The 10955-nt window shown below is 42.8% G+C and overlaps 1 protein-coding gene across 1 annotated transcript; it reads right to left on the minus strand.

Moving 5' to 3' along the window:
* Positions 1–145: 145 nt before the first annotated feature.
* Positions 146–10927, minus strand: xrcc1 (X-ray repair complementing defective repair in Chinese hamster cells 1). The gene is made up of 17 exons (XM_029129991.3): positions 10438–10927; positions 10253–10345; positions 9780–9887; positions 9518–9676; positions 9328–9405; positions 9019–9142; positions 8664–8770; positions 7815–7977; positions 7494–7737; positions 6874–6990; positions 3487–3559; positions 3251–3371; positions 2180–2228; positions 1874–2010; positions 1433–1523; positions 1266–1341; positions 146–976 (listed from the first exon to the last, which is right to left on the minus strand). Exons 1-17 carry the CDS (start codon positions 10486–10488, stop codon positions 869–871), a joined length of 1899 nt encoding a protein of 632 aa, XP_028985824.1. The 5' UTR covers positions 10489–10927; the 3' UTR covers positions 146–868.
* Between the last annotated feature and the right edge of the window lie 28 nt (positions 10928–10955).

Raw genomic sequence — 10955 nt, forward strand, 5'->3', positions numbered from 1 at the left:
GAGACGTAAATTAGAGAGCAAAGGGCTGGAGATGAGGGGGAAGAAAAGGCACCAAGTGGCTCTTCAACTGCAAACACCACGAGTGAGACGGGAGGAGAAGGTGAGCGCAGGTGAAGTCCACTTGGTGAATAAAGAGAGGAATACATTTCATTAAAATGATTTATTTTGGCAAAGTAATACAGTGGTCAATAAAAAAAGCCAGAGACATAAACAAGCCTCAGTGGATCGAAACGTAGTAACTACAAAACATTGACATCTGTTTTAGCACATCTGCTGAAAAACAATATTCATATTATAACATAAATACAAACCACTACCTCAGATTCATCAAACAATTGATAGAAATCGATCAGTTTAACCCTCAATGCATGTCACAGGATAAAAGGTAGAAAAGCAAACAGTTCCCGGCGCATTCCTATTTTCTGTTGTGTAAAAAAGTGTTTGGGTTTTTGCATCTGATGGACGCAGCCGTAAACAGCTGGAACCTTTCTGCTGACTTAGAGCTAGTCTCGCTTTCACAGAGTCTTATTAGAGCTGCCATCAATCAGCAGCGGGCGATAATTCACTTCCAGACAGCCTGAGATGCAGAAGGTGCCGCGGGGTGAAGTCTGGAGAAAAGTCCTGAAACAGAGAGCGTGCGTCACGCTCAGCGCCACGAAGACGACGGTAACCAAAACCTTCACCTACAAGGTCGATAACGAACCTCAACCTACTCCTCACTCCAACAGATACGGGTTAAAAACGCACTCTTAGCTAAGTGAAAAAGAGAAAAAGCAGGACATTTAATAGTATAAAGTCAATATCAGTGTGTTTATTGCTTCAAGTTGTGGCTCTCTGCATGTGAAGCACCAGCGTGTCAGTGTGGGGTTCAGGGGACGACGGAGTAGGGCTGGTAGGGCAGCATCTTCTGCCGCTCACTGATGGCATAGATCCACGCTGGCTTCACAAAGTTCAGATTTGTGTTGTCCATCAGCGCCTGTGGCGAAAAGGCAGAAAGAGTGACAGAGAGGGGATGAGAGGCTGGTCCCAGCGTTTCACTGGAAAGGCTCAAACACTGCTGCTTTTCACCTCATGATACAAATCACAGATTAAAAGGACACGAGTGTTGCTCTACACTACATTCAAAGGCTCCTGGAGCAGTTTACAACATTGTCACTGTCAATTAACTGTGGAAATGAAAAGTAGAAGCGCATCCTGACACGCGCTCAGGCCGACGTACAGACACACGATTCTGAGGCCGGAGGGAGAAAGGAGAGCGAACTCACGTCTTCAAACGAGTCGTGCCACCCTTCGCTGGTTATCACGAACTGCACCGTCTCCGTCATGTAGTCCTCGATCACTCTGGAGCGGAGACAACGCGTTTTACAATTACACACATGCCGCTTTCAGCCTGCACCGGCGTCTTACGTCAGCGCTGGGACGCGCGTCTCACCCGTTGAAGGCGACGATGTACCGCAGCAGCAGGCGCCTCTCGTTGTTGGGGAATTTACCGTAGAGGAAAAAGCGCTTCCCGCTCAAGAAGTCTGGAGGAAAATGAAAAGACGGGAGGAGAAAGGAGGATGAGAGTGAAATGGATGATTACACGATATGATGGAGTAATTACAGGTTCTGTTTCATCCAGAGAAGAAAGGAACTAAAGAAACTGCATACGCTTTGTCATTTGTGTGAGGTATCTCTGAACGGCACACTGGCATCCAATTACTTTCTGGTTTGTTCTGAGTTTAAAATGTCCAGCAAAGAAAGGAGGACGTCGCTTCCAATGACATGATGGACAAAAGAATTGCAGAATGCAGCAGAAACAACAGAGAAAGGTAGTGGGGTGTGTGTGTGTGTGTGTGTGTGTGGGGGGGGGGGGGGGGGGGGGGTGTAGTACCTGGTAGTTCAGGGATGGGATGCTCCTCCTCAGCCTCAGCATCAGTGTTTTCATCAGTGGAGCCGCCGTACGGATCCTCTGCGTTCACCGTCACTCCTGAGGCTGTCGCCTTCTTCTGCCTGCTCTCCTCCTCCACCCTTTGCACAAAGGGTCAAATCATCATAAATCGCTGTCTCACAACCACAAATCACTCATTTAGGCCAAAACCCTGTAGGACTGCTGCTGCATGATAAGCAAATATGAAATCATTTCAGAGTGGAAATACAAATTTAGAAATATAAATACGTTGCTCATCTTCATTATTACCTCTGGAGCTCGTCCTCCGTGTCCACAGCAGAGTCATCGTCGTCTCCTCCTGCGTTAACACATCACAGGTTAAACAAAGTGGAACATCAGGCTCATCAGTTCAGATGTGTGACCCACCTCCAGTTTAGTTTTAGTTTTGAGGGCTTTTAAAAGCTGCATGATTGACACAAACTCATGTAGGACCTGCTCTGACTCTAAACAGCTGCTGTGTAAAAGCAACTTTCCATTCAAGGATCAGAGTCAGCTCGTCAGAGAAGAACCCACAGACTCTGTTCATACTGTAGATTGTTAGTGTGTCGTCCTTCTTATCGCTGCATTATATCCTCAATGTTTGGCTGAATTCATCACAAAGAAGAAATTCAGCTTGGTACATTTCAGCGTTGGGGGATCAGAGTTTGTCTTTTTACATCCCGACACTTTACATCTGGCTTCACATTAACATACAAATAAGAATCATGCCCAAGTGGCTGCACAGCGATTAGGTTTCTCCTTCATTCTTGTTTCTCCCTCAAGCAGCGCGGACGGAACCTCGTCGTCTACAGGGCGGTGCCGCCCCCCCATTCATTTTAGTGCTTCATAATTCCGGCCCCTTGTGTCCAACCCTGAGCTCTCTCATCGCTCCCTTGGCCGTTTCCACTCAGTCCACTCAGGCTCCAACGCTCCCTCGACTCCTCTTTACTTATGTGAGCTAACAGGATGAATCGCTTCCCTGGAGTCACAACCACTCATCATTCACTCGCATCCACTTAAAGTGTTTATTTATCTTACTTTCAGTTTATTTGGAGGAAAAACTGTTCTGTGCTTTAACGTACAAATAAAATAAAAATCGATCTTCTCTCTGATGTTTGTACCAACTGTCATGGTAATTTATAGGAGGTTGTGAAGGCGCCAGTGTGGCTGGAACAACCACCTAATGTTAGCATGAATTAAAACGTCTGCCTTGAGAAGTTCAGAATCATTTACTGGTATTTAAAATAAATTTTAAATATTTGATGTCCCGTTTTTCTAGCTTCAATTCTATCTCACTGCTGATATTTAATGAATTCCAAATGAAACTTGATCAAAGCAAACCTTTTTCATCCACATCAGTCGAGCCTCCGTAATCATCATCATCATCATCATCATCATCATCCTTCTTCTTCTTCTGTGGTGTGTTTTTGGGGGTGACCTTCTTGTCTTGCTTCTGTGGAGTCTGCAGCAACAGTCAGAGGCAGAGCAATAAACATGTCTGACTGGTACAAAGTGGAAAAAAGGTTTATTTAGATGGTCTTTATAGTTAAACACACACACAAACAAGACAAATTCACCTTTGTGTTAATTTCCTCTTCGTCCACATCCATGTCACTCTCTGAGCTCGACTCCGCTCCATCCATCAAATACCTTGAGGAAGACAAAAATCAGGTGAAGAGAATGTGTCAGGATGATAAAAGGCTGGAGGGAACGAGACGCGTCCTCAATATATCTTGTACCCAATCAGCTGTACTTGAACAATGCATCAAGTCACAGCAGGGTTTGTCAGCCTATAGTGGAACAAATGCAAGGTTCAGGCTGAAGGTAATATTTCTCAGCAGAATGTCAGCTGGCTGTATATTATATACTTTGAAGTCTGATTTACTGGAAGATAAAGGATTCATCTGTCGCTCATAAATAAGGCTAATAAAGACTAAATACAAACGTGTTAATGAACCCTTGTGAATCACGCCACCAGCTCTGGACCCTGACGTAGCTTTAAGTGTGATCAAACCCATCTGTCTCACAGTTAAGGCTCAGCAGAAGCAAGAGGGCTAAAAAGAAAAACACGCGAGAGCTTTAGAACAGGAAGGTTTGATGGCTGGCTGTTTAAATTACACCCTCACTGCCACCAAACAGAGAAGCACAAGTCTGCCCTGCCGCCAAGTTATTTACGTCAGAGGAAATAATCTTTTGAAAATGTGACATTACTCAGGGGCCTCGGCAGAGATTTTGGGATAAATACTCCGTTTTAGTTCCGATCATCATAAAATGCTGCTCTGAGTTTTTAGAACACGTAAGCCTGTTGATTTTTCTTTAATCGTACCATAATTGTGCCGATATTATCCATGTGCTGTAGAGACGCTGCAACAGTCTGAGCTTCAATGAGAACTTTGTTTACTTATTCAGCTCCATTGTGATGGGTGTTGTGGAGCATGTTTGAGTGTTTCTGCTCGCCCTTCTTTCTCTCTATCCCTGGATACTTGCTGATTGGATAATGACTATGTACCGAGTATTTCTTGGGCGCTTAGATGATGTCACACTCCCATTAATACATACACTGCACGGTGCGTATGCGAGGCGGGAGTGGAACGATGCTGTGCATTTTCCTCCAGAAGTGTTTGTGTGCGTGCTGGAGCAACAATTCAAGAGCGCGTGTGTGCTCGTGTTCGGGTGCTTGTCATCATCAAAGTAAGTGGCCCGTTTAATTACCCATAGCAGATGCAGATTTTAAATAAAGGATACATCATCAAAGCTGAACACACTCCATGTGCTGCACAATGGCAGCGCTGGGCAAGAGGGTGGAGGTGGGTGAGAGATCTTTAGCACAATCAGTTACTGAAACACAAAGAGCATGAGCGAGAATGACGACACAGGCTGCAGCAGACGGCTCGATTCAATGCACTTTCCTCGGAGTCTTCACGCAAGGATCCGATTTCATAAAACCCAGGATTATGTGCCACCACAGTTAAGCAGTACTCATCTGAAAGGCTTTCTGCATTAGTGGCTCTCGCTCAGTCTCTCAGCCCGGCTCATTAATACTCTGTGGATGTCTAGAATAATCCCATAAATAAAACAACTGTGACCCAGCACCCAAAATGTTTCAGCATGCTTTGCATGTACAGATGCAGCCTGATGGAGCTGGAAGCAACAATGTCTGTGAAATCAATTACCAGTAGCAGAATTACTAATTTAACGTCTTGAAACCATCTCCACCAGTACAAACTGATCTCTGGAGGTGGAGACTTAAACAGAGCCACAAACTACAACAGCTCAAAAGTCTATTAGGGCCAGTTGAAGAGTGAAGAATAAGATCAGTTCTAGTGCAGGGCCCAGACTAATCCAATTCAGCACCAACATCCACACAGCAACACGTACACACAGCATGCGATGATGTGCTGCTGTGTGAAACACTGACAGCGGAAAAATGATTTGATCCAAAACAGCTCTACAGAGTTTAAATGTTAAACTAAGACAGGTGAGAGCTCCTCCTGAGCTGATGACCACTGTCAGTCATTGAGGATGCCTATCTCACAATCACACACACAGAGTAAAAGGTAAATTGTCAAATCCATCTCTGATGCAGCCTGTGACCGTCAGCATTTCACTCCCTAGATGTCATTACTCTCCAGCTAAGTGGCAAGAGGAAAAGACTTCTTGAATGTCAGCACTGCAGCTCTATAATGAGAAAATTTATTTGTTTGTCAGATTGTTCAATATAGTGACATATGCTTCAAAACACAATAGTTACTGATAAGAAAAGATGCAAACATAGTAGAATTCATACATTCTACAGTGGGCAAGCTCAGATCCTTAATAACTTAAAACTGTATTGTATTAATAACACACAAACAACTTGATCAAACCCTTTAGAACGGTTCTACAATCCTGAGCCTGTACGTTTTCTCATTCTTATTATTCCTTAGACTTCATACAGTATCTTCACTAAATCTTACAACTCAGTATTCATGAGACATATTGCATATGGTAGCTATGTCCTTATAGCCTGCGATTCTGCTGAACCAAGTTGTTTTATTATCACTTATTTTTAAACCTACAGCTATTAATTGGTAGACGTGGTTTGATGGCTGTCAGGCTTTTACACTGTGACTTGAGCTATAGTTGAAAAATAAGAAATATCTTGTGATCTAGTTATAACATAATATTAGCCAGGCCTAACGAGCAACTTTATCTGACCCAGTAAAAAAAGCATTCATTAAAAATATTCACCAAATGAATTCACCAGCTGATTTATGCATTTGTCATTAATAAATTCAAATTCATTCATTAATTGACAGTGGTCTTTGTTTTTTTCTGAAACGAAATACCTTAATTTATTTATTTTTTTTTTATTTCTAGACAACAGAAACCTGACATTAACCCTGGAAGAAGCCTGTGGTGCCCGAGAGTTGTTGAAATTTGATTCTTCTGAAAGCAGCACATATAATGAAACATATAAAAGTATAAAGTGCAGCTACATTCGTACAGTACTCTTCCAATTACTCTGGACCTCACTTTTCTGAAAAGAAGTATTCAGCCGTACATTATTCAGCAGACACTAGTAATGACAGAAAACCTTGATGTTGCAAAAGCTGCCCCTGTAATGAGGCATATAATTAGCGAGCTGCTGGAGCTGACCGGGCTGGATTTGTGATCACAGCAGGCATCAGCTGCTCAAGGTTACAACGTTCTCTGTGGCGAGGGTGCCACACTGCTGTGAGGGGTGTATTTTTGGACGCTTCAATCAGCCTGAGTGCTGTGCACAGATTGTAGCACGTGGAGATACAGATGTGGCTTAAAAGAAAGTATTAATCAAAGTGAATTCGTACAGTCGGCACATGTTCTCCGCACTAAAACCAGAGCGTCTGGGTTATTAGTCCACAGAGGTCCAAAACTTACATCACCAACAATGCAATAGCCATGAAATCCTGCTGTTTGTCTAATTAGTTGCATTTCTTTCTTACTGTTTATAGGAGATCTTCTGTTTTCTTTTATGGCAGTCCATCACCCATTCCTTCCGTACGATGATGCCCCCTGCTGATTTCACCTGGCTGTACTTGGGGGTGTTGGCGAAGGCACAGCTACACAGAAGATGCACACACACGGGTACCGATTAGAAACACATATGCTTACATCACTAAATGAAGCTAGCAAGAGCCTGACAGCAGAGATCAAGATGCAACCGCAGGGAATTACCCACAGCATCAACAGAGCTGTTAGGCAATCCCATCAACTGATTATGTTTCACTGATGAAAATCAAGTACAGATAAGGAAAAAAAACCCTCTCATGAAAGAACATCCCCATCTTGCACCTGCCTGACTAGGTAATACGTATTCCAGTGTTCCAGATATTGTGTGAAGTGGAGCATCAGCTCACTTTGTACAGGAGAGAACAAAATGACAAAGAACAAGTGGATGAATCTATGAACAATGTAACTGGAAGGAAAAGGCCCTTTGTTCATCTATGGCCATTACATTTTGTTCTACATTTAAAAATTAAATTACCTGTGATTTCACAGCACAAAGATTAAAAAAGACTTAAAACAAACAATCCATTTCCCCCCCTCGCTCACAGATACTCACATAAGGTGTGTGGAGTCCGGTGTCCAGTCGGGTCGATACTTGGCTCCCATGTCCAGAGCCTTTTCTCTCAGCTCTCCTCTAAATGGGTTCTGAAAGCCACTGAGGACAAACACAACCCCCTCCATGATCTGTTTGAATGGGACCTGCTGCACACTCGTTGATTTGACTTTTTCTTGTTTGGGTTCAGGTTTGGTTTTGGACTGTGTTTCCTTCTTTTTCTCTGAGGATCTCTGTGCAGGGGAGGCTGGAGCGACAATGTACAGTATCAAGCGATTTCCCAGTAAACAAAGTGTGTATGTCGAGAGTCTGAGTGGGTGTTACCTTTTGCGGCACTGGGAGTGGGTGTGCTGGGTGTGCTCGGCTTGTTCTTGGGGGTCGCAGCTTTGCTCTCAGGTGAGCCAGCAGGACTCATTTTCTTCGTGGGGGGTGGCCCGGAGGCGGACTGGCGCTCTTTGCTAAACTCAAATTTTCTTTTTGCTGGTGGCTATGAGAAAAAACAATTACTTATTTTATCACCATCCATCTAAATGGGCACAAACACAGCATGTACGTGTAAAGTGTAACACATCAGACTTGTACAGACTAATTACAGTCACATTTAATTACATTTGATAATGATTACTGTCTGGCCGGAACTTGCTTTGATAGCAACTGAGTTTCATGTTCTCTTGCAAAAAGAAGGAAATATTTCAAAACAAACAATATTGAATTTGAAAAATAAGGAGAACTAATATTACGGTGCTGTCTTTTTAGCCCACTTTATTAAGACTAGGCTTATACAGTGTTTACACAGCTCGCTCACACAGATCTCTCTGTATTTACCTTTCCCCATTCAGAGGTCGGTGTGACCTGGAGCTGATATTCACAGTGTCATTCTTTGTGTGAACACCACCATTCTTCTCATTGTGGGTTGGGGCAGAATTACACTGGCACTTTTTTATATGTGCCAGGAAATGTTTAAAGTGGTTTCTAACAGTTGATGAAAGCTACAAATATATTGGATCAATAATAATTCCAATCTAAGAAACATGAATTTGGACAAGCATGTGATATTTCTACTCTATATAATATAATTTTACTGTTACAAAGTAAAAGCAGACAAATGAAAACATGCACAGCTGTTCAGTGTCCATCAGTAAAGGAAATAAAAGCTATGTTGGAGTGTGGTACCTGTGGTGATACTGAGCTGGAAGACGTAGCTTGGGTTGAAGACTGGGAGGTTCCACTGGCCTGCAGGGCAGCAGCAGCATAGCTCAACCTCTCATTTTTAGGAGACACTGAAGTAGGAGATGTACAGAAGGTTGTTGAAAAAACAAAAATATTCAAACAAAGGAACTTGATAAAAAAAAGCTTTTGAAGTCACTCTTCACCCGAGTCTTGGCAGACTCACTGGCTTTAAATAAAAACTAATTAGGGCTCTGTTGGCTTTTTATTGTTGCAATTGATAACCCTTTTATAATCACAAGGAGTCTGGGAAAAATTAATTGGGCTTCAGTAGCTGGTCAAGTAAAATTAATGGATTTACCTTTGAGAGTATTGCTAGACTTCGCTGAATTGTCCCGACTGAAGAAAAGGCTGCCAGGCTGAAGGCTGGGCCCAGATGAAGGAGACTCGTCCCTTACCTTGAACTGCCCCAGCTTTGTCAGTTTCTGACAAGATAAAAAAATGGTTCAGTGCCAGATAAAATGACTGAGTTTTTACCCTGGACGTTTTTCACAATATTTTGCAACAGTGAAAGTTTGGAAAGTTAATACTTGGATAAAAGGCACTGGTATGACATTAGTTTGGAATAAATCATCTCTGAATGCTTGGAACTGAATGTTAAAATACTTACTGGTGAGGTTGTTGGAGGGGGGTCATTTTTGTCAGGAGGTGAGTGGAATTTGACGAAAGCTAGTCCATATGCTATGTTCTATTGAAACAAAGACACAATTATCTAGCGTTTTAAATATGTTAACCTAAATACTAAACTACACTGTCTGGGTACAGTTATACCCTGAAGTGATACATCTCTGGGTTCTTACTTTGCTGTACGGCTGGCTGCATACAATCTTTACTCTGTCCCACTTTTCTTGTGCTGTGCTCTTCTGAAGCTGGCTGGGTCCGAAGAATCGCACCCGGTTCATGTTAGTGCCATTGCGGCTCTCAGTGGGGGACATAAACGACGACGTAACCAGAAGGACCTAGAACAAATGGATTTAATTAAAAGGGCAGGTGCACAATGTGGACGGATTTCTAATCAGGATAGGAAGTAGGGTCAAGCCAATATTTGGTTTATGACAATACCTCATAGTCCTGATCTCTGACCGCTGAAGAGTTCCCCACCAATACTTCAATGAAGGCTGAGCCTTCATTTCCAATATCAATGCTGTGTATCTGATCCTCCTTCTCAAACTAAGGAACAGAAACATAACCAGTTTATTAAAAAAACAACATGCATTGCATTTTTAGATAAGGAAAAATACACTGTGACACATTCTCCTTCTACACAATTAGCAGGTCAGTATTTGAAACGATGGTTTTACACTGCAACTCAAACGCTTCTTCCACGAAATAGAAACATTTTGTAATATTCCAAGCAAACTTAACACGTGTGTGTTTGTGCAAACAAAACATATAGCAACCACGTAAATTAAGCTTTGAAAAAATAGTTGGCATATGCCTGGTTAATGTACTTGACCGCACGCGAACAGACCGTGACTGTGTAACACACTTGAATGAGTAGGAGCGGAGTATCTAGTAAACAGGAGAGGAGATACCTGCAGGATGACGGATGTCTGCTTCTCACCGGCTCTCGCTGCTTTCCACTTTCTGTAGGTGTCAGAGCTCAGTAGGTTGTCTGCTTTGTGAGTCTAATTTGCATGATGACAAAGGGTGAGTGGCACAAAGAGTCATATCTGTTTAAATGCTTAGTCAGTGAAGAAACAAAGTGAATAGAGCTTACGTTGTCCTCGGTGCTGCAGGACACGACGTGTTTGAGTTTAATCTCTGGCATGTTGCTGGTTTCTCACTGAATACACGCTGATTTGAAGCAGCTAATGCAACAGAACGCACATACACGAACGGAGCAGGTATCGTAGCCGCCTAACACAACATAAAACGCGTTCAACCTAAATCCGAGTCACTTCTTCCCCAAAAGTAATAGAAATTAGTGTTCTATTAAGCGCCCTGCTAACGTGGTAGCACGCTAGCAAACAATAGGCGGCGTGAAGTTTTCCTGCTTAGCCTGGTGATATTAACACACCTCAAGGACTGTTACACGTGGACTTTCAAATTATTGTGCAATCGAAACATATCCGCTTACTTTGAAATGACAGTGCGTCCAAGAATATATATATGAACGTGTTTAATTTTAAGGTGTTAATGTGCATTGAGGGGAACTCATTTTCCCACCAAAAGCCTGTTTTCTCACGATGTGACGCAACTTCCTGCTAAGGCTTCCATCCAATGAGCGTGTCCGTT

Source organism: Betta splendens, chromosome 16, assembly GCF_900634795.4.
Source record: "Betta splendens chromosome 16, fBetSpl5.4, whole genome shotgun sequence".
NCBI classification, from domain to species: domain Eukaryota; kingdom Metazoa; phylum Chordata; class Actinopteri; order Anabantiformes; family Osphronemidae; genus Betta; species Betta splendens.